General features: G+C 47.7%; 1 protein-coding gene across 1 annotated transcript in view; it reads right to left on the bottom strand.

The window, feature by feature from the left end:
- Positions 1 to 24,072, bottom strand: part of Cit (citron rho-interacting serine/threonine kinase) — a 177,383-nt gene that overhangs the window by 55,199 nt on the left and 98,112 nt on the right. The window contains 10 exon segments of the mRNA XM_059248795.1: positions 2,567 to 2,764; positions 7,299 to 7,473; positions 8,610 to 8,719; positions 9,627 to 9,743; positions 13,875 to 13,970; positions 17,195 to 17,320; positions 19,303 to 19,443; positions 21,326 to 21,379; positions 22,154 to 22,204; positions 22,460 to 22,630. Of these exon segments, the coding sequence (XP_059104778.1) occupies positions 2,567 to 2,764; positions 7,299 to 7,473; positions 8,610 to 8,719; positions 9,627 to 9,743; positions 13,875 to 13,970; positions 17,195 to 17,320; positions 19,303 to 19,443; positions 21,326 to 21,379; positions 22,154 to 22,204; positions 22,460 to 22,630 (1,239 nt within the window).

Here is a 24,072-nt window from a genome sequence, read left to right as displayed (position 1 = left end):
ATGTTCTCAGAGTACATCCAAGAAAACAGATGACAAAATGCATTAACTAACAGTGGTTCTTCCAAGAGCAGCTAAGAAAGTTGTCTGTCTGTCTGTCCTCCTCGCCATTCACCCAACTAGAGTGAAAATTTACATCTTCTTGGCATACACTCCTTTAAGGTCATTTCCTTCCCTCCCTCCCTCCCTCCATCTTGTCTTCTAGGTACCTACCCCACATTTGCCTTTTCATTCTTACTGGGTCCAGCTCTCCTGCTTTATATCTTGCCAAACTACTTTCAATCCACTCTCAAAGCAGAATATAAACAAAGAGACGGCATGACTGTTTTTTTTTCCCCCCAGACTAAATATTGGGGGCAAGTGGCATCATAATGAGTGTTCTGGTAGAGATGATAGAACTTTGGGGCTTGATCAATATCCAGACTTGGCAGAAGTCCCAGAAACCAAGGCGGCATAGCACCTTCCTTACAAGAGTCATTCTGTATAGCTGGTATCATGCAAACCATTGTGGCGTCCACTGGTCTCCAGAGGACCCTGTCCCTGGAAGATCACATTCTCAATCTTGTTTAAATAATAGTATCCCTAAACTCAACAGCAGGAGGCAACTTGTAACAATAAAACTAGTTTAAAGAAGGACAGACAGACAGACAGACACAAACACACCTTATTAAACAAGGTAAGTCATAAGCAATGAATGCAAACGAGCTATAAAAGTAATTCTACTCTAAGAGATGAAGAGATACTAGCTGAAGTAGACAGCGCCAGCATCCAAGCGGGATTGGAATTGATAAGGCACCCATTATAAAAAAACAAAAACAAACAAAAAAGAAAACATTGAATAAATCAGCTGCATTGTGCCCTGCCCACAGAAAAGGGTACCCTGACCAGCAGGCATGACTGCACCCATCTGCTTGGCAGGAACAGTGTGTTACTATGAGTAATGTGTGGGCTGTCTAATATAGCCACGAAGGCTCATTCCATTCGGAGTCTGTGCCCACCATGCAGCCTTCCAAAAGCAATGGGGCATGCTTTCTTTAAGATTTATTTTATCTGGGTGAGAGGGAAGGAGAGACAGGGAGAGGGAGAGGGAGAAAGAGAGAGAGAGAGAGAGAGAGAGAGAGAGAGAGAGAGAGAGAGAGAGAGAGAGAGAGAGGAGAGAGAGTGTCAGTCAGTCAGTCTATAAAGGGCCTAGGGAGGCCCAGAAGAGGGCATCAGATCCCCTGGAGCTAGAGTGATCCAGCACGGGTTCTGGGAACCAAACTCAGATTTAGTTTGATGTAATAGATGTAAGTGCTCTTAACCATGTAGCCATCTCTCCAGCCTTCAGTAATGAGGTCTTCTAAGTAATCTGTCCTGCATGGGGAGATGTCAGGATCACCCACCCAGAGCATCCCAGTTAACCAACAGGTGCTCCTTTCTCCAGAAGCTGATGAGTTGGCATTCCACAGGAAAGCCTCTCATGAGTTCCCTCTATCATCTGTCAGCCTGGATGGGTCCCTGTGAATGGTCAGTGGTGGTAGTAATGGCCAACAAAGTCTTCCAGAAAGAATGGAGGTGTGAATCCAGTGATGCCTTCCCATACTGACCCTCAGGAGAACTCTCTCCAGCTTGGTAAACATGTCTCTCAGAAATGGCAGGGATGTTAGGTTGCTGTTAGAGAAAGGATAACATCTCTTATCCAGAAGACTCTTCCCCACCCAGATCATACCAGAGGCATACAAAAGACATGGATAGGGCTGCAGAGATAGCTCGGGAGTTAAGAGTGTGTACTGCTCTTCCAGGACCCAAGTTTGGTTGCCAACACCTACTCCAGGTGGCTCACAACATCCTGTGACCTCAGCTCCAGGGACTCTGGTGCCCTCTTTTGGCCTCTACAGGCACTGCACTCACGTGGCATATATTCACACAGACACACATTAAGTCTAAATAAAAAAGGAATCTTAAAAAAAAAAGAAAAGAAAAAGAAAAAGCACATGAAGCATGGGAGTGTGCACCCGAGACCCCAGCAATCGGGAAGCAGAGGCAGGAGGATTATAAGTCGAAGGCCATCCTGGGCTACACAGCAAACCTTCATCTTAAAACGACTCTTGCTCCGAAAATAAAATAAAGACACAAAGCAGAATCTATGGCTTAAAAGAAATAGCAACACAAATGAGACCAAGCAGGAACAAAAGCCAAACAAAAAACAAAACAAAACAAAAACGACTCCCAGGGACAAGGTATAAAGACTACTGTAAGAGAGAAATTATTAATTTCTTATGATTATTAAACACCAAGGTAGAAGACTCAAGTGCACAGACTCCAGCTGAAAATGAATTTCACATGTAACAATGATGGCTTGAAAAAGAGAACAGGAAGGATTTTCCAGAGTGCCCAGAAAGGCGGATCTTACTGGATGAGCTAGTCAACAAAAGCTACACAAGCTATTTTTCCACCCACTATCCACACCCATGAATCGGTTTTTATCTCTCCCTCTCCTGACATCTCTAAGAGTAAACAAAGACACTTGGCGCCTACTCTCATCCCGGCTAAGACCTCCTGAACCTGCCAGAGATGCTCGCAGACTAACCGTGAGTGCCTGGATCTCCTCCTCCGCTTCTGCCGTCGTCTCCTCCAGCTCCGTCTTCGCCTGGCGGAGCTGGCTCTCCAGGGCCGCCCGGGCTGCCTGGAGGGCTGTCAGCTGGGACTCGCGCTCCTGCAGAGACAGCTGCAGCTCCGTGAGCTGGCGCTTCAGCTCCAGCTTCTGCTCCTCGTGCTCCAGGCTGACCTGAGGAGGAGATACACGCTCAGTGGACTGTGGAGAGAGACTGAGAAGACACAGCAGAGCCGGAAGCTTAGACCTGGTCTCGGACCGACAGCTCAGCCTGGTCAGAGGGGACGACGTGCATCTCAGAGCAACAGCACTGAGAAACACAGCCGGATGTGCAGTGAGCTCTCCCCTGGATTCCGCCTCCGTGGATTCATTCAACTATAGACTGAAAATATTCAGAGAGAGATTGCGTCTGTACTGAACATGCCTGAACACACGACACACAGAGAATGTCATCTTCTCCTGAACAGGACAATGTAGTGTGTGTTTGTGTGTTTGGTTTTCCAGACAGGGTTTCTCTGTGCAGCTGTGTTGCTCTGGAACTCGCTCGTAAACCAGGCTGTCCTCGAACTCACAGAGATCCACCTGCCTCTGCCTCCCGAGTGCTGGGATTAAAGGCGTGCATCATCACCACCCGTCCAGTATAGCTTCTCGGAGAGTAACTGCATCTCAGTGGTGTTTTATGTGAGATGTGTGTGGGTGATATGAAAATGCTTCCGTCTTCCAAAGGGCACTTGAGCAGCTAAGATTTTGTCTATCACTGAGGGGAGTCCTACAGCCATGACCCAGTGACCACCCCTAACTCACAGAAACTCAGATGCTTAGGAAAGCTTCCAAAGAAAGACAAGACGGTGGGAGTCTCGGATAAAAACTCTAATCATCATCTAGGTGAGAAAAACATTTAAGGGTAAGTGGATATAAATAACTCCTATTAATAACAAAGATACCTTTATAACTAGAATGCAAATGCCACAAGGGGCTGGATTCCATTTCCCCTAAATATTCTCATGCTGATTTATTCACATTACATGCCCTGCATGAATGTCCTATTTTGAGGTAAGCAATCTTCTCTCTGTCGGCCCAACCATCCATCCATCCATCTACTCAATGTTTTAGGCATTCATTTTAGAAAAATTTAAGGAGCTCTTTTGGTGTGGAGGAGACTATGGAGAGGCAAGACAGTCTCTACCTTCGAGTTGAGGAGAGAGATGACATCAACCACCCTCACTCTGTAGTCACATGTAATAGCTGGGGCACGATAGAACTCGGTAGAAACAGCCGAGTTATGGAAGCTGACTCCAGATCTCTGAAATTCTGCTAAGAATCTACAGGAGTTGGGCTGGAAGTGGAGAGGGCTGGAGAGATGGCTGAGCAGGGAGGAGCACTTGCTGCTTCTGCAGAGGACTGAACTCAGTCCCCAGAACCCACATCGGGCAGCTCACAAGCACCTGTTACGTCAGCTGCTCCACGTGACCTGACATCCTCCACTGGCCTCGGTAGGCACAGACTGATTTCAAAGAGCAACAGGCTTCGGGGACACTGAGCGCCCAGATGAGCCACCTGGGCAGAGCAGGTTCAGGAAGATGGACTTAGATGGAAAGACAAAGCAAGTGACTTTGGTTCCGGGAGCTCGGATGCCCTCTTCTGGCCTCTGCAGGCACTGCAGCTACATGGCACACATGCACACAAACACATCAACATAAAGAAAAACAAATGGTAAAAAAAACAGTAACAATTTACAGGAGTCAAATCAGATGGGGAAGGGAGACCTAACACAGGGTCTTGCTGGAGCCCAGCATGCACAAGGCCCTGGCTGAGTTGGACTGGGATTTTTTACAGACAGGGAAAGTGAGGCGTCCCAAGAGGAATGGAAGACAGCAAGAGGAGCGTAGTAGGTGACCCGACCGGCATGGACACAGTCATCCCAGGACCACGCCAAACCAGCAGGAGATGCTTGCCGTGATCAGGGCCTATCTATGGGGATTGACAAGGGTACAGAATGAACTCAGTGTACCCACGGGGGGGATATGGGGACACAGCCAGCAGAGAAGGCACCCCAGACAAGGTAACAACCGAGTCCCAGGTCACCAGAGCAAAGAGAAGAAAGAATGGCAAATGATTTAACCAACAAGATGTGTGGCTAATTTGAACGGGGCAGGGAACAAAGGGGAGAGGAGAGCTGGGTATCTGTGGTGTTTCCAAAGGGGTGCCTTCCAGAAGAGGCAGAGGGCCAGTGGGGGAAGAGCGGGTCAGTACCAACGTACGAACACACTGAACTTCGCCCTCGTGGGAGGCCAAGTGCAGAGGTCTAAAGTCCTCTGCAACAAGGGCTCAGACACCCAAGAGAACAGCCTGGTTGTGGCTGCCAGTCTAGAGCTGCCAGTCCTTAACGTGCTGGTGAGGGCCGAAGCCAAGAGGCCAAGATCCTCAAGTGACCACAGCGAGGGTGATGTTCCTCCGAGACACCAGGTACTGGCGTCGCTCGCTCGCTCGCTCGGAGCAGCTCCCCAAGAACCTGATGAAGGAGGTGTTACTGTTACCTCCACTCCGCAGATAAGCAATCTGTAGCACTCAGAGATCAGGCAATTATGCAAATGTTACACAGCTTTTAGAAAACACAAAATAAAAAGATGGCAGGGCTGGCGTTCGAACCCAGGAAGTATGGTGGGAGTTCATGTTTGCAAACACCACATCTTACTGTTTGTCTCATTAAAATGCCAGCTGTCAGTGCAGGCTGGGACTGCACCAGTGAGCCTGAAAATTCCCCAGATGTCCTTTGGCAAAACCATGAGACACGGGCGGCAGTGAGTCGGGGAGAGGTCAGGGAGCCAAATGCTGGACACTCAGAGCACAGCCCAGAAGTCCTGAAAGTGTCACAGAAGGAGCTACCACTGTATACCTGTATACCGGGGCTAAAAAGAAAAGCGCGGGGCCCTTTAAGATGGAACAGACTTGGGGCTGAGGCCTCTGCCCTGAATCTCGCACCAGCATGTCGCCTGGAGAAGATGAACCGGCCTTATTCTATTTAGGGCTAAAGTCCGAACCTCCCAGGGAGAACGAGAGCTCTGAGCCTCTTTTGAAACATTTTAAGTTTCTCCTATCATCCTGGGGGTGGGGGAAGCAGTGAGCTCTTCAAGAAAGAAACACCAACAAGCTTCCCCGAGGAGACCTACTGCACTTGCAGGCTCCGGAAGACAGACTATGTGGAAAGGAAAGAGGAAAGACAGCCTGAAGGTGCCTGTCTGTCTGGGTGTCTGCACCAACACCCTTACGGCTGACTCTACTGGGAAAAATGTAAGTGTAGCCCGGATAGTTCAAGTGAGACCGATTCCCAGATGCAATCATACAGAGTACTTGTTAGAAACAAACAAACAAAAACCTAAAAACTGCAAACTCCATTCCCCTTTGCAATTCCATTTTTAAAAACAGTAAACCAGGCTTTGTGGCTCACATCTACGGCTGACTCAGGAGACTGAGACAGGGTGGTCACTGTCTCAAAGAACTTGCAATAAAAAGCTGAAGACAATACCAAAGAGTGCATTATAAAGCTCTGGATGATGCTACTGATGCACCCACACCTTGACAAGCCCTGGGAATGGGATTAGGGTCTGTCTTTGGAGCCCAGTTTAAACAGACACGTGTAGCCATGAGTATTCCTTCTCCACTGGTTCGTCCTCCAATGCTCGGCAGTCTTTTCCTTGAGACAGACAAGCTGCTCTTTGACAGACCTACTATGCACGAGACACTGTCCTCGCTCCTGGCCCAGGTGTCTGACTTTAAAGAACAGCTTTCCAGTCTCACTTATTTGGGACCAGCTCACTAGACACCACCCCACCACCACCCCCTGCCCAGGTCAGGAACAGTCATCTGATATTACCGCTGTATACACTGGCTACTAGCTGACTGACACACAGTAGGTGTTTCATAAATACACAATCGATACCTGCATCTAACACTCTGGTTTAATGAAACTCAGCATTATTCCCAACCAGACTGGTTATATTCTCCTCTGAAAAGCATGGCTTCTTCCTAGTTTTCCTCCATCAGGCAAACTTTAACCTGGTTGTCTTTCAATCTCCTGTCAGAATGAGACAGACCTCTGCCTCAGTCACAGGCCTGTAGCCAGCCCATGCATGTATTGTACATCTCGTGGCCCTCACTAAATCCTGCTGAAGGGGGAACTGCTCAGCCACTGTTGGACAGACGCACCAATCTATACAACCCCCCCAGAGCCCTAAAAGGGAGAGACATCACCACTGACACTTTAGAGCTAAGGAGTCTTGAAGCACAGACATATTAGCTATGAACAGAAAACTAGAGGGCTGGCAAGAGGTTAAAGTGTGTGTAGCCAAGCCTGAGCAACCTGAGTTTGATCTCCAGAGCCTACGTGGTAGAAGGAGAAACCTAAACTCCCCAAAGTTGTCCTCTGACCGCCACAGGCATGCTGTGGTGTGTGCAAACATCCATGTGCGCGCACACACACACACACACACACACACACACACACACACACACACACACAATACTGTTTTCTAAAGTAGTAACAAATAAAGGTGAATTCAAACCTGGAACCATGTGGCCCACTCTATATTTTTAGTCACCATGTGCAAGGCCTCTAGTGTGCATTGATTTACACTTGGAAGCTGGCTGGCTCAGGGACTGGATTCCCGCAGCAAAACCTCTCCAGCGACCACCCACCCTTCATCCTCACCTCCCTCAACCTCGTCTCCAGCTCCAGCAGCCGACTCTTGTCACTGTGATCTTGATGGCTGATTTTCTCCAGTTGCTCTTCCAGCTTTCGGTTCTGGGCCTCCAGTTTCCCGGCCTGTGTCTCCAGGTAAAACTTCTGCTGCCTGAGTTCTGAAATCATCTCTTCCTGGGCCTTCCTGGTAGGGGTGGGAGTTGGGTGGGGGGGGAATCCAAACAGAATCATCAGAGGTAAACATGTCTCCTTGGCACGGCGGGCAGAAATGGGAGTGAGAAGGTGCATCTTCAGTGAGTGGGCTGTAGGCATGACAAGGCTATCGCCCTTCCTAATCCAGCCTCATAGGCATGGGCATAGCACGAAGAACTGGGGCCCTTCTAGTCATGGGTGCTTTGAGTTCCTCACCTACTGGATTAAGAATGGTCAAGCAACAGATGCTAACATTTCAATCCTTGGGTAGACCTTTTCCTTTTTTTCTTTTAGAGCCTATACACAGAGTAGAAGTGGCCCCCTGAGAGCTCATAATGCACACGCTGTGAAAGACGATGCAATTGAGAAAAAAGAACTTTGCTCCTTCAAGAACTCTGTGGTGCTTCCTCGCCTTCCCGCCAGTTGCGACAAGTATCAGAACCAAGAACCCAAGACGAGAGAGCAGGTTACCCGACTGGTTCATAGTAAGACGGGAATGTTTCCAAAGATCTCTGAAGGGATGAGACAAGGGAAAACATTCCCGGAGATTGTCATTTCAGGCAGGGAGACTGTGCTCGGAGCACTTATGAATGTGGCCGACCCTTGCTGACCCCCAAGGCATAGCTCCCTAGAGCAGGACAAACAGCTGAACTAGGTGCACACAGGGTCGCCTCCTGTGATTGACAGCAGCAGGCCAGGATGGGGATCAGGGATAGCAGCTTTCCAGAACCAAACTCCACCAGCCTCACAGCCACAGCGAAGTACTCGTGGTCTGGCGGGAATCTGAGGTACTTAAGAACACCTGACTCATGCCAGGTGGTGGCGGCGCACGCCTTTAATCCCAGCACTCAGGAGGCAGAGGCAGGCGGATCTCTGAGTTTGAGGCTAGCCTGGTCTACAGACTGAGTTCCAGGATAGCCAGGGCTACCCAGAGAATCCTCGTCTCAAAAAAACCAAAAGGATGCCTGACTCAAAAGAAAGGCCGCGTAAGAGTGAGACATTCGAAGGAGAGCAAAACTACACACGTGTGCACAGGAAGGCTGAGCCGATGCACGCACACGTGACTAAACCTGCCGCGGTTCCATCAGACAAAAGAAGAGCGGAGGCTAGCGCAGTAATCATGCTTACATGTTCCTCTGCGTGAAGAGACTACTGTTGGCCGCAAGCTTGTTGGCCTCAGACAGTTCCACAATCCTCTGCTCCAGGGACCTGATCTTGGAATCCATAGCGTTGATCATCTGAAACACAGGAGACCTGACAGCTCACACATGGACGATCACGGCAGACAGGGGTGGAGGTGAGCCTTGGGAGCCAAACTGAAAGCACCCTTACAAACGCCCACCGGTGGGCCAGAGGGACTCCACGGGGCTGTACCCTGAAGGTCACAGGTGTCGCTGCTCAATGGATGGTATTCATCAATGGATGAACGGATGAATATGGATAGTATTCAGTTGTTTTTCCAACTGAAACTGACGTCTCCACACTTGTATCAAAAACACACAGCAGGCCTACCTGGGAGCTGCCATCCTGCACAGAAGCAGGTCTCTGCACATTCCAGTGTCATTTACATACAACCTGGGCCTTTAGGGGCTTTGAACTTGAACACTCAGCTACATAAATATTATAACGTATTTCTCTACATGAGCATTTTCTCAGCTTAGTTGAGGGTGGGGTCAGGTGAAAAATATAACTTGGACAGGACCCTCCTTTGGAGAGATTAGGGGAGGAGGTCATCAAACCCCGTGTCCTTATGCATACAACGCAAGTGCCCGAGCTTGACCTACATCCCAGTCCTTCTCTTGGGGATTCTGGGGTGGAAAGCCCCCATGAGCGTCTGGGATAATATGGATTTACATGCATCACAGGCCAGTCCCATGCCCCAGCAAGTCTGAAGGGAGAGAAATCAGCAAATTTAAAAAAGGGAGACATGTGGGAGACTGAGGTCCATTGGGTGCTGTCCAAGGCATTCTGAAGGACCACCCTGCAGTGATAGTTATCACAAAGCATAAATGGGCCACTGTTCTTTCGGGACAGGAAGTAGCTTCTGACAGAGCTTCCTAGTACCCATAAACCCCGTACGATGCCGTGGAGAGAACAAGTTACCGGATGGGATGGAGTGACTTGGCTTGGAGTCTGGCTACCTACCGCCTTCTGCTCGCTGAGGATCTTGCCCTTCTCGTGGGCCTCCTCTTCGTGTCTCTGCATCATGTTCTCCAGGCTCTCCTTGTCGGCCAGGTCTTTCTTTATCTGATTGTCCAACACCTACGGAGACATAAGAAGTGAACATCCCGGGAAGCTAAACTGGGGGTGGGGGTTGGGGGAGGGCGCAGCAGAGGCGCCAGGGCCTCCAGACTCCGGGGCAGAGAGAAGGTGAAGCCTATTTATTTACCAGGATGACAGGAAGAAGTGAGCATCGCCACCAAATGCCAAAAGACAGGTGGATGGGGATGAGGAGCCTGTCGTAAAGTCAGGCAGTAGTTCCAAAGACTGAAGGGCTATGACCAAAACGAAGCTGACTCCAGAACGAGTGGGAAGAGAGAGTGAGAGAGCACTCAGCACCCAGGCCTAGACAGTGAGGCTCCTGGCATCTGAGAACATTACCTGGGGGTGTTTTTCTCAGCCAATATACCAGTGGCTTTCAGAACACGCCTTGCTCCTAATTTGTACAAAATGCATTCTGGAGACTCCCAAGCCGTGCATCTCGGAAAGAGAAGAGCTGAAGGGCCAGAGAGTCTGGGTGACTGAGGCTGATGCTCTGCCACAGCCAGGGACAAGAGGGTGTTGCCCACTGTATGTGGGTGGGAAATAACATAAGAGAGAAGGGCGAAGATGCCTTTTTCCTCTGATGTAACCAGGATCAAAAGTCCCTGGAAAAAGACACTGTTCTCAGGAAGAAAGAAGCAATCCTGTGTTCTCAGGGCTCAGGCTGCTTTGCTACTGTGAGCACCTATTCCCGAAGAGGAAAATAAAACAGTAACAGTGTCACCAACCATCAGCTTGACCTAATGTTCTGCAAGGCATTCGGCCCTCCTAATCACCAAAACCCCGAGGGACAGAGAGGACACTGAGCTCCCCGAGACTTTGACCAAGCAAGAACCTCTGCTCCTCACCACAAAGAATGCACTTTGCTTTTGTGAGTAACACCCACTGCCATCCAACCTCCGACAGGAGACTGGAAATAAAGCTGCCAGAATCGGGGTCACAGATGGGATCTGAAATATGCCTCTCCCACAATGTCTATTGTGAGGGGGCCCTCTGCGGCTTCTAGGGACATCGTCCCTAAAAGAGAGCCAGTCAGCAGGGAAGGGGTCCACATGATAAAGGAAAGAACAAATATCAAAGAGGGCTTTAATCTAGAATTCACTGATGAAGAAAAAAGAAAAATAGAATGAAAGTTGGTGGAGAAGACCGGAAGGTGGCGGGCAGGGTCATGAGGGAGCAGAGCACTCAGTGGGACAATAAAGTGACTGTTCCGTTGGATGTCTGAGGGTGATTCTAAAATTATGAGCAAGAACACAGTGGATCCAGGGTATGATCAGAGCTATGACCAAAATGGCCTTACAGAAGCTGGAACCAGCAACCAGGAACACAATACAGAAGAGTTCACAAGGAACAGTTTGTCTGGATCCCAGTAGAGAAGGCAGAAGAAAACAGAGCTTTTCCTGAACATTCCCTGGGTTCTATAAAAGAGCTCTGTCTAGCTAGAAGGGACCAGATACTGTATTAACACACACAATGCCCAGGCTAAGGACGCCCCCCTCTCCAGGGTGCTAATGTAAGAGAAGATGGCTGCTCAGGATGACTGTTCTTGGCAGCGATGGGTCCCCATACGACCTGCATGTGGACCAGGAGGGACAAGCCTCCACCCAGAACAAAAGCATCTCGGCTTTGACGCGGTTCAACTGGCAGGAAGAGGATCACGTAGATGGGGACAGAGATGTGAGACAGACATGGCTTTGCCGGGCCCTTCAGCAGCATCATTCAAACCGCCCAGTGGATTCCACACAGTGGTCACTGTCACCACGCAGGCGTGCTGGGAGACGACTGTGTAGAGTCTCAGTCGTAATATTAAAGTCTGGAAACCACCACAAATTCTAAACTAAAAGTTGAGCTCGATAAATTTAAGAGGTTACACTGCCTTTGAGGCCACATCTGGACATTTTCTACAGGCCTTTAATAAAAAGTAACTGGAAATTGCCACAGGTAAGAGAGATGGCGGGGCGGTGATGGCGACGGCACTGGGTGAGGACATACGTGTTGGACTTGCCAAGAGAGGACCTCTTATGCGGATGATGCAAACAAACCCAGGACAGGATCATCACAAACACTAACAGCCTCTTGCAATGTCTGGGCAGAGAAGACATCAACTACGATATAATGACCAAAGTCATGTGACCTAGGCTGAGTTCTCAGGGGGTGGGGGCGGGGCGGGGCTGACAGGAGAATGAAAATATTTCAGACCAAAAGCCAAGCAAAAGCAGAACAAGAAAGAACAGCTAAAACAAAGCTGTTTCTAACTGGAGGCATTTGCTGAACCAAGTGAACTGAAGCTTGTCGACAGCGTCAAGCATGAAGGAAGACTGAAATGGGCAACCTGACAGACACATGGAAGGAAACAGACATCACAAGACAGAGAACAAGGGAGGCATGAAAAGCCAGTCTTCGAAACACTACTCATCAGAGAGCCATGCCTAATTCGGTTCAAGAGAGACAAACCTGAAGGTAAACATATAGAATCAGAAATATTTTCCATAATCTAGTAACCTTGGGAATAAAGCAAATAGAACATCTGCCTAGAAATAAAACATATTCCTGAAATTAAAACCTCAATAGGTTGGTTTGTTGGCAGTTTAGACACAGTTAGGAGAGGGTTAGCAAAGTGGAAAGCAAGGCAGATGAACTTACCTACGGTATAGCTCAGAGAGACAAAAACGGAAAACAAGGGAAAGGGTGGATTCCAGGAGCTCTAGCCCATGTCTATTTAAAAACGGCAGCAAAGACAAAAAGATGGATGGCAAAAGAATACTTGAAACATATTCAACACTAATTTCCTGGGTATTGAGTACAAATGTGCCAATCTACTCAAAATTTCAAGTGGGATAAATTAGAGGAAATCAACATCCCGACAACTCAGAGCAAGATTTCAGAAGAATTAAAAACAGAAGGAAACACACACACACACACACACACACACACACACACACACACACACGCTTAGGTTCATTTTCAAGGAGATAACAGCAAGATTGACAGATGACTTCAAAATAAAAGCCAAATGGCCGTGGGGGTGGGCAGGCATGGAGTGTCGTAGCAGGCAGTGGAGAACATGGTACCCCTAAGAATGAGGCTGGCATGTGTACATGGGCACACAAACTGAACTTGGGAAGTGGTTGGGGGTAGTACAAGGGAGTTGGGGGAAAAGTACGGGTGAAAATGATCACAATGCATTGTACGATTATATGCAAGTGTCAAATTCTCAGATAATAAAAAGTATTTTTCCAAAAAAAAAAAAAAAAAAAAAGGAATGGGGATAGACATTGTTACATACAACAAATACACTAATTTAAAATGCACATTCAAAAAATATATAACACAAAAGTAGAAGGAAGATTGTTTGAGAGGCTGAAGGAAACCAACAAGGGTGGTGAAGACACAGGAGAGGGTAATGGAAGAGATGTGAAAAAAAGCAGATGATTAGACATGTAAAAAAATGTCATGATGAATGCCATTATTTTGTACCAGAAATCTATGCCATTTCTAAAAAATGACACTAAGGAGCTAAAGAGATGGTCCAGCGGTTAAGAGTACTGGCTGCTCTTGTGGAGGACCTGGCTTCGATTCCCAACACCCACGTCAGGTGACTCATAACCACCTGTAACTCCAGCTCCAGAAAAATCCGATGCCCTCTTCTGGCCTCCTCAGGCACTGCACTCACATGCACATACCCAACTCAAACACACACACACACACACACACACACAAATTTAAAAAAAAATTAAATGAGGATAAAACAAACACGTTTTCAGAACAACATTAGATCTTCACAAAATTAAGTTCTCAAGGATGTACTCTGAACAAAAGGAAAAGGTACTGAACGAAGTCAGAGGCACAGAAAGAAAATTAAAAGCAAAGAATACATGACCAAATCTAAATAATCACGCCCTGAATCACCGTGGGTTAAAAATGAATAAATAAAGATGGAACCACAATAGGAATGAAGAACACTTTAAGCTCCAGACTTGAACTTCATCTCGCATCATGCATAAGGACAGCGTTTACCCTAAACCGCCCGCCCTTTGCTCTAGCAAGCAGTGAGCCCGAGTGCCCGAGGACGTGGGGAAGCCACACGCGTGCTATGGAAGGCTGTAGACAAGACCAAGAGGGTGGCTTTACTTTGATCTTTTCCTCGTAGTGCTGCTCTTTCTGTTTCAAGTGTACTTCTAGGTGTTGGGCTGACACCTGAGCCTCCCGGTGCTTCTCCTCCAGCTCCTGGACACAAAACAACAGTCAGTCAGGCGTGCTCAGGGAAGGGCACCGTTGCACACGAGACACTCACAGAGAAACAGGACTGCTACAGGCACCGCGGGGGACAGGCAGCCGCTGCTCCTCCAGTACCAGACTAAGGCTCTTGGGAGGAAACCCGCCACTGTGTGGCTCTGGCTCTCCCAAGTCCAAGCAGACACACAGCAGACACACACACACACACACACACACACACACACACACACACACACACGTAGACACAGCTGGTGGGCTGTGAGGCAGGATCAGTTGGTGTGACAGGTCAGACAGGGGCAGCAGCTCCACTTTATACAGAGAAATAAAGGCAACAAGGTGACATTCGAGAGTTCAGCATGGCACAGAGACCCTGACCACTGTCTTTAGCCTTGGGCTATTTTCATTGTTAATGTTCATACGCCTTAAATTAAAAAAAAAAAAAAGATTTTAATGTATTATGAAGATAAACAATACTTTGGGTCTTCCTCATTCATAAAAGCATTGCTCAAGAACCCTCGCTAAAAAGGAAAGCTAATGTTACAATTAGCATAAGTATAAAAATAACCGTGGCGTTTTGAGTGATTACTGTAACTGGCATGTGGAGAGTGTGAACACTGGAGATGGACACGTGATGCAATGTTTACGTGAAGCAGCGCTAACGGTTGGGAATGGAGACGAACACGAAGCACGGGCAGTTACAATGAAAACGCATGCGTGCACACGAGAAGAGAAGCTGGAGTCACACACGCAGCTCAAGCTGAAGGTTCTCTCGCTTCCTTTCCTGCTTTTTCTGCCTTTAAACAAAATTGTGATTCATTTGAAAATTATACCAACTCATTTGCCTGTGTATTTTAAAACGACCTTTGAGGAAACACAGCATCCAATTCACTAAAAGACACACTAAATGCAGACACAGTTGCATCTGAGCCAGGACTCTGGACCCATTAGTTAATTACTGACATCGAAGCCATGACTCCCAAGTTCTCTTCTCTTCACACTACTGTGAATTTCCTTCTGTGAAGTGGAAACAATGACAAGGAGTTTTGAAGAATGAGGAAATTATATGGGATATGTCCACAAGACGGAAGGTGGGGGAGTGTACTTTTGAGAGTCGCATGCACACAACAGCCCACGAGTCCGTAGATGCAGGCTTTGCTTGGAGGGCCATTGAAATGGTCAGTCACAAGACCAGGTGCACAAAACCCACTGCAATCTACCAGATGTGCTCGTGGGAAGCTGAATGTGAACGGGAGTCTAATTAATAAAAACACGTTGTGGGCTTTGTGCACGTTCACTAAAGGACCGCGGGCCTTTGATTAAAGCAGGCGGTGCCGTAATGAGGCCCCGGTTAGCTATTTTGAAACTTCTCATCGGCAAGGCAAGCGTTTTAAAGCAAGGACATTTGGGGACCTGCTTGCCAGCATCATCACTGTATGTATGACCGCTCGATGGACCGTTCTTGGGCCACGTCCCACATACGGCGCAGCCTGAGCGCAGGGTTCTTGAGCAAGAGGCACACTGTTAAAACGAAGGCACAGCCAGCCGCACACAAAGGCACTTGGGCAGGTGACGAGATACATTCGGATAGAGCAACTTTACTATTTGGTTACAAGTCACTTGGTGATCGTCTTTTTCTCAGGCTCAGTCCTCAGAAGACGGCACAGCAGTGGGGATAGAAATCTAAAGACAGGTTAAAATAAAAACCCACCACTCAGACAGCTGAGACTGACGACCGACCGTATGGACGGTAATTGACAATCCCGAATCCGACTAACGCCTCGCTACTTGGTAGATTTATATTTTTGTTGTTGTTGTCATTTTTAAAAACATATCTTTTACGTTACATATCAGAGCAACTCTTCCTTATGTCACACAGTTACTGGTGTTCGCTGTTAGAGTTCTAGCTCCTGGAACAGTGCCTGGCACATAGTAGAAGCTCATTAAATATTTGTTGAATGAATGAATGAACACATCGCCATTAAATAGAGAAACACTTTGGAACCACAAGAGTCAGGCCCTTCTTTAACTGCTTGTTAATCATGTAAGGGGTAACAGTGGCAGGATCTACCCTCGTTCACAGTAAAATTCACGTGCTTGACAACAGCCAAGAGAGATTTTGATGACAGAACAAGAGATCAGAAGAGAGAAGACAATCACATTTGTCTTGTGTGCAGACACACACACACACGCACATAAATATAAAGACCGGGAGGCAAAGCCAACGATTTAACCGATTCCTCTTTCATCCATTTGCTCAGGAGTTGAAGAGTTTGGTAGCACGTGCTATTAGACAAGCCTATGAGTCAGCCGTTCTCGAGTTCATACACTTGCGGGCACCTCATTTCCCAGAAGCGGGGAAACGAAAGGGGAGACCGAGTGGCCTAGTTACACGCCCCACCTCCTTCTAGGGGACAAAAGGGGGTTGTGCATGAATCCCAAGCCATCGCTGAGCCTCTTAAATATGACATCAAACTCCTGGCTTTGGGAGCAAGACTCGAAGGTGCTGCCCCCACCCTACCCCCACCCCACACACACTCCACACCCCCCAGCCGGGGAGGCGCATCCTCACATCTACGGTCTCAGCCACCCAAGTGCACACTCCCTGATTAAGTTAATTTGGTCATCAGTGCCGAAGACAGAATCCGAATGATGACAGACCTAAAAAAAGATGCTCCAGCTGAGGCAATGGGGTAAAGTACTAATAACAGCCAACCCGGCGGAGACGGTGAGTGGGTGAACAACGATCTGTGGCAGATACTACTCTGAGGAAAACAATCCCAGTGACTCACTCCTTTCGTTTCTAAAAGCAAGAATCCGGGCTTTGGCCTTAGAAGTCTGAAACCCCAGTAGATTTCTGCACTGGTTTTTGCCACATTAATGGCCAAACAAAACTCTACAAAGAGGAGACTATCAGAATAACAACAACAACAAAAAAAAAAGAAACCCACAAATGCACGATTTCACTCTTTAAAATGCCAGGTGAGAGCGAACAGAAAAATAACAGCCACAGCAATGATGGGTCTATTACCGGTGCTGAAATGTCCAGTATTGGCTCATCCGTGCTACTCTCCACGTGGCTCTCTCCGAAACCACCTCTCTCCGTTCACCTACTAGGTGACACCTCCCATGGGATGGCGTTCGAGCCTTCTTGCCCCCTTCCCTGTGAGACCTCTGACCTCTCATCTTTGAACTTTGCAACTTGCATTCCTGCTCACCAGAATTTTATCAGCCATCTGCTGGATCTGTTGGGACTTTGTCTGGATGTCATCCTTCAGTCTGTTTTCTCTACGCTCCATGGTCTCTAGTCTCTTTACCTTGTTCTCCAGAGAATGGCGGCGTTCCTGTAGGTCGTGAATCAATCAGAGAGTTTTAATGGAGCAACTGCTGTGGGCACACCACCTGCGCTGAGGAAAAGAGCCCTCAAGAAGCAGACACTCGAGTCGGGAAGAAAACAAAAAAATCTTGGCCACCTGAAGCAACGGCGAGGAAGACAAGTCTAGAATTCGGGTGCTCAGCTGCGTGGATTGCAAGAGTGCATTCATTCATTCAAATATTTACCAAGCACCTACTATCTGCAAAGTACCACACTAGGCATCATGGGAAATACAGAGAGGAAGATGATGTCACTCTGCCCTTGGAAAGAGAAGACAAACGACGAACAAATACAACACAGGTTAGGGTGGGGGGAGCCACAAAGCGAACAGGCACAACGTACTGTGGGGACTGACGGGCGGGAAGGGGGACAATTAACGCACAGGTGAGGCGTGGGGTGAAGAGGCATGAGCTCTGCAGAGCATTTGGAGCGGGGAGGGCAGCAGGAGAGGACGGGGATGGGGGAGCAGGCCACCGACACACACAAGTCTTATGAACAAAAGAAACACAGAGGTGGTCGGTCACAAGGCAACAGCAGCCCCAAGGCAAGCCCAGACGGAGCACCCGGAGCGCACTGGGGAAGAGTGAGTGAAAACAGGGGCGTTTGTGGGTCAAATGGCTGTTCCATGGGGCTCACGTGCACCCAGCCTTGAGGGTGCACCTAAGATATACAGAGACCCTCAAAGGCTGGGGATGGGGCAAGAGTACTAGGGGTCCACGAATCTTTTTTTTTTTTTTTTTTTTTTAAGATTTAACTTATTTATTATGTATACGGTGTTCTGTCTGCATGTATGTCTGCAGACCAGAGAGGGCACCAGATCTCGTTACAGATGGTTGTAAGCCACCATGTGGTTGCCGGGAATTGAACTCAGGACCTCTAGAAGAGCAGCCAGATGCTCTTAACCGCTGAGCCATCTCTCCAGCCTTCATCCTATGTAAACTAGGTGGGGGGGAGGGAAGATTTGGAGCTGGAGAACAGGAAACCACTTCATCGGCTTAAGTAACAGGGGAAGGGATCTGGACCATCGAGCAGTCTACAGAGAGGGCAAAGAGGAGAGTAAGCTTTGTTTGTATTTACAGGCCTCAGTGGTTCACTAAAGGGCAATGGTCACGGACTAGCAGATGATGCCACGGTTTCAAGAATGGGACAACCAGAAGAATGCCGCTAGCCCCAGCTGGCATGAAGAAACTAAAAAAGGAAAGCCAGTTTCCGGAGACAGTGTTGGGGTCACTCTGGACTTGAGGCACTGTTCACACACACACTTGGGATTTCAGGACAACAGTGGGCAACGGCCAGGAATGCAGGTGAGGACAGACCCCAGACGGCCATGAGTCGGTCACATGCAGACTGTGATGGGGAAGTGGAAGACCCGGGGGTAGACAGGACAGTGAGCTGGTTATGTCACAATCGACGTAGTGAGACAAACACTGGGGAGGGCAGCGGAGAGGCAGAGGCAGGTAACGGAGTCTCCTTTGTACTCTCTCTATTGGTGCGCACTGTTTAAGTTCTGACAGTGAAAAGCCACTCGGATTTTCAGTATAATTATATAAATGATTTCAACAACAACAACAAAAGAACCTGACGGGGAAAGGGCCCAAAGGACAGGCCCAGGGTAGCGGCGAAGCCATGGAGAACAATCTGTTAGATCCGCATCGTGTTAGAGACAGCAAAACACAGGAAAGAAAAGGAAAACCTGGGAGCAGCCGCCAGTGAGCCTAGAGAAAATAGAACCCGCATCAGTCCGGAGGCCGGAGGGGAGCAGTCGGGACAACCCGTCCGGGCATCGCTCGCCTCGGAGCTGCGGAGACCGGCGTGGAAGGGATCTTCGGAGGGGAAGAAGTTTGGTCAGACATGAGCAGGTGATGGTTACAGTTTCTTTGCCTCAGCATAACCAGGGTCTGTCTAAAGGTCAGCCGGTGTCAGCCGGGCTGAGGAAAGGGCCCCGCTCACCTCGGCTTCTACCAGCTTCTTTTTGATGCCTTCGGAAGAGTCTTCCCGATTGTGCAGCTTCTCCAGCTCCCGCTCGGCTCGCTCCTTTGCCTGGCGGATGTTCTGCAGGAGCTCCGTGGCCTCTGTGCTGGCTTTTACAGCCTGGCAGGAGGAAGGGGACAGGACATTGATGTCTACATGTATTTGTGTGTATGGGGCGGGGGCGGCAGGGAGGGACAGAAAAGCAGGCGATACTGAGCACATCGGATCCATTCTTCAAAACGTAAGCATTCATTTACTGCAGATTCCATATATATCAGGTACACTGTTTTTTAATTATCAGTGTTCGGAACAATCCCATAGTTACAACTGATGAACTCCTCTTTCGTGGGGTGACTGACAATCTTTCATCTCTCCAATTCAATGCAACACACAGAACCAAACAAAAAGGTGCCCAGCATTAATCTAGTTCCCTCCGACTACTCCGCCCGTGGGGAATGTGTAAACAATTACTACAGGAAAACAAGGTCAAATGCTAGCCAAATTGTGACCTTTCAAAGACTGGAATAGTCTCGGGTCTGCGACAATCAACAAGGTAAAAAGAGAGTAGGCTAAGCCTTTTAATTTTGCAAATTATTAACTTTTATTTTGGTCTAACCCGCACTACAGCTCTTACAGCACTATGGATGACATGTGAATTTAGGAGACAAAAATGTAAATGTATATATATATATTTTATATAAATTTTATTTACATTTTATTTACTCACATATATAGGATGCATATATATTTATATATGCATGTCTATGTGTCTGTATATAATATATATATATATTATATATATAAAGCATTCTCATCTGTATCACTTGAACTGAAATGTTAACAAGTGCAGCCAGTTGGCTGGTACAGGCCTGTGATCCCAGCATCTAGAAAAAGGATAAGGAGTTCAGTGCCAGCCTGGGCTACGTAGCAAGACTCTAGTAAAATAAAAAAAAAAAAAGTGGAAACTATAAGAAAACACCCATTCTAAGATGGGCAAAATGTCAAACGGGAGTGGCCCTGAAATGTGATAGAATTTTTTTTTTAAGCTAATTTTAATTATTTCACTCAAATAAAAGGATGGTGTAGACTTTCAATGTTAAATGATGAAAATTTCCCAGAGATGTGTCGTCCAACCACATGGATGTGCTTAGTGACTTGGAAAGGGCTAAAACAGAAATGCAACATCACTGCTGTGGTTACCATAGTACTTTTTTAAAGAACTGTCCTTATTAAATCAACCGGCAAGCATGTGCACAGACAATCTGATGCAGAAACCATGTCACGAACCACGGTCCCTCTGCCCTTCCGCTGGGCACTTCTGGCGTTCAGCTAGAGAGGCCTTGAAATTGTGGGGAGTGAACCTTAAGGGTCCCCATCACAGAACAGGGAGAGCTATGACGGAGATGCTAATTAGCCTGACCATATCAAAACTGAATACGTATATCAGAACACCATTTTGTATATTATAAACATGTTTTTTTATTTGTCAATTATTCCTTAATAAGCTAAAGCAGGGTCCATCAACAAAAAATTTAAATGTTCAAGTGAAGCGGGGCCATTAGCACAAACTTTGCCAGCATGCACACACACACACACACCCCACCCCCGCCCCACAACACACACAATCATACCATGACACAAGGGAGCCACTGACAGTCCCCAAAGAAGGGATCTATCATGGTCCTGGTAGAGAACAAGCCAGGTTTCTCCTACAAATATGCAAAACGGGAGCCGGGCCTCTCCTCCCAAGGCACTGAAGGCCACCTTCGGGTTTCTGTCCCAGAGCCTCACACAGGTTTGGTTTTTTAAAACAAACACTGCAGACACGACCCAAAAGGAAGACTTAAATCCAGACCCCTGATATCTGAGTAACAGTACACACAGCCTTTGCCGTCTCTAGTGCTGGTGACCGACAGCTTCTCCCTTCTTTACAGCTCCGGGGTGAGGCAGACAGGGACTTGGGAATGGGGGAGCCCCCTCACAGCCCCTCACCTGGACCTACCTTTTCCAGCTTCTCCTGGAGCTCTTGGATCTTCAGCTGCTGCTCAGCATTGATCTATAATTAAAGCCCGGGAGAAAGAGCAGACGGCGATCAGAACCTACGTCTTGCTACCTGCAGCGTGGTCCTATTTCCTCCAGGGTTCTGTGGAGCCTCCAGGGTTTGTTTTCTAGAACTTACTAGCATTGAAAGAACATGGGCCTGTCGGAGAAGCGTGAGGGTGTCCCAACATGAACTGTAGGGTGGACTATTTATTTCTGTAGGACTAGCAACATCTATGAAGAGAAAGTTGCCCAGTGCTTTAACACAATAAAAAATTTACCAAGTGCCTGGGGTTTATGTGTTAATGTGAATGAAGTATGACAGCCCCCTACAAAAAAAGAAAATGAAGGAGAGAGAGAGAGAGAGAGAAAGACAGGAAAGAGGAGGGTATTTCAGCTAAGCATGGTGGCATGTGCCTGAAATCCCAGCACTTGGGAGATGGAGTCAAAAGGATCAGGAGTATATAGGTCATCCTCAACTATACAGTGAGCATGGCCTTAGCCTGGACTACATGAAACTCTCTTTTTAAAAAAAAAAAGAAAAAAGTTTTTATCTCTTTAGAACCACAGCTAAAAGTTAACATAGTCATTGAGAAGCCATTAAAATGTAGGGGCAGTGGTAACAGTACATGTTTGCATTCATGAAATCCCCCTCACTAACACCAAAAAATAAATAAGATACGATAGATGTATCAAGTCTCTACAAAAGTGTTCTTATGTGGTAAGCAGTCACTGATAATATTACAAAAACAATTGTTCCAAACAGTACACCCAATCACAGAAGACACACCTTCTCAAGTTTGGAATATTCTCCCACTTCAGGCTTCCCTTGGTCCTTAGCCTGTAAGTAAGAAGAGACAACATACCGGGAAATCTCAACGAACCAAGTACATTACCCGTTGTACGTTCATTCTTGGCCTCTGTGACCATCATTAACAAGCAATAATACTGTTATCTATAAATAAAGGCGGGGAGTTTTCTAAAGAATCTCATTGTGTCTCCAACCTACACTCATCGAGCCAGCGTGGCCTTGCATCTTGTGAAGATCATCCGGGGCTGTGCCCCCAGAGTCCCCTCGTGGAGGGTGGCTGACTACCTTCATCAGTTTGTGCTGACATTCGGTCGCCTTCCGCTTGAATTCCTCGGCGGCAAGCCGAGACTCTCTCAGCTCAGATTCGTAGAGATCGCTGCGTCTCCGGGCCGACACGAGGTCTTCTTCCAGCTGGCTCATCATCAGCCTCATCTCCTCCACCTGAGCCTGGTACTCCTAAAGAGCGGGCAGAGGATGGAGGGTAAGCCCTGGAGCAGCGCCACAGCCAAGGCTGGACAGTGGAGATGGATGCAGATCAACCACGGAGGAGGATGTATGTACGTTGGAAGAAACGTGTCAAAGGACAGATGGGCAGACAGAGAAAGATATGAGTGGAATGATCTAGAGACAGCGGCAGAAGGGGGTGGGGGCTATCGGGAGACGGGGAAGGGGGAAAGAGTATTAAATTGTTTTAATGCAGAACACGTGTCTAGAGTAACCCCACCAGGAACACACGTGCTGAATCAGAGACTGAACAACCAACCACACAGACTCAGAAAACCCCCAGGGATGAGCGGACACGCGGAGAGAGCTGTTCTCTGAACGAAGACGAAGTGCCTGAGTGGTTCTCCTCCAAGGGTGCTCGCGTCTACAGATTTGTCCTTCGGACGCCACGTGGTCCTAACACAATTAGATATGGTACTAGCTTTGAAATTAACCTTTCAGACAGCACCAGAGGGTAATTGGAAACCTCAGAGGAAATCATCTGGGAAGGTGAAACTCATCATTGTCAGCCTCTCACCATTAATTTTTCTGGGCTCAAAACGGAAGGTTGGGCTTAGCTTCGCTCCTGCAAGGCAAGTCACCCTGAAATCTGGAAGAGTCACAAGACGCTGGACCGAGACAAAATAACTTGCAGGGGGAAAAAAAAAATTGTTTCCCCAAGAAAAATTATCTTGTTCCCTGAAGCAAAAAGCCTTAAAATGATCCAAACAGTCCGATGCTTTCCAAAATGAATTTTAAAACCAAACCAGAACATTTGAATCAAGGCTTCCCACCCCCTACCCACCCACACACAATGAGATTTACCAGAAGAAACAGGCAACAGCCTTGAGAACTTAGGAGCCAAGTATAGAAAGACTCTTCAATAGCAAAAGCAAGGCTAAAGTATGATGCCCTGTCTAACGTGGCCAGGATAGGAGGAGGCAGGTAAAATACAAGAAGGACGAGACATTAGGCCAGCACTGCTGTTGGCATTCATCAACTCCAGTGACATCTGCAAGGTGAGGCATCAGCTGAGACAGATGTTGGCTGCTGTGCTTTAACTCAGCATATTACAACATCATCTTTGGTTATTTTGTTTTGTTGCTGGAGATGGGAGCTACCTTGGCGTGTGCTAGGTAAGTGCTTTACCACAAAAGTACAATCCCAGCCACTTCTGGTAGAACTTTCTCTCTCTCTCCCGCTCCCCACCTCCCTCCATCCCTCCATCTCTGTTTCTATCTCCCTCCCTCTATCTCTCCCCCTCTCCACCTCTCTCATGGGTTTTGGTTTCAAACTAAAGTCATCACACTTAAGTGGCAAGCGCTTTTTAACTCCTGGGCCATGTGGCCCAGTCCAGTTCACCCTTTGGTAATAGCAGGGTGTTAGGGACCTGTTTGAGCTCACAATAGCAGATC

This window comes from Peromyscus eremicus, chromosome 23 (assembly GCF_949786415.1).
Source record: "Peromyscus eremicus chromosome 23, PerEre_H2_v1, whole genome shotgun sequence".
In the NCBI taxonomy this organism is placed as follows: domain Eukaryota; kingdom Metazoa; phylum Chordata; class Mammalia; order Rodentia; family Cricetidae; genus Peromyscus; species Peromyscus eremicus.
The sequence above is the reverse complement of the archived record's forward strand: the minus strand, read 5'-3'. Positions and strand labels throughout refer to the sequence as shown.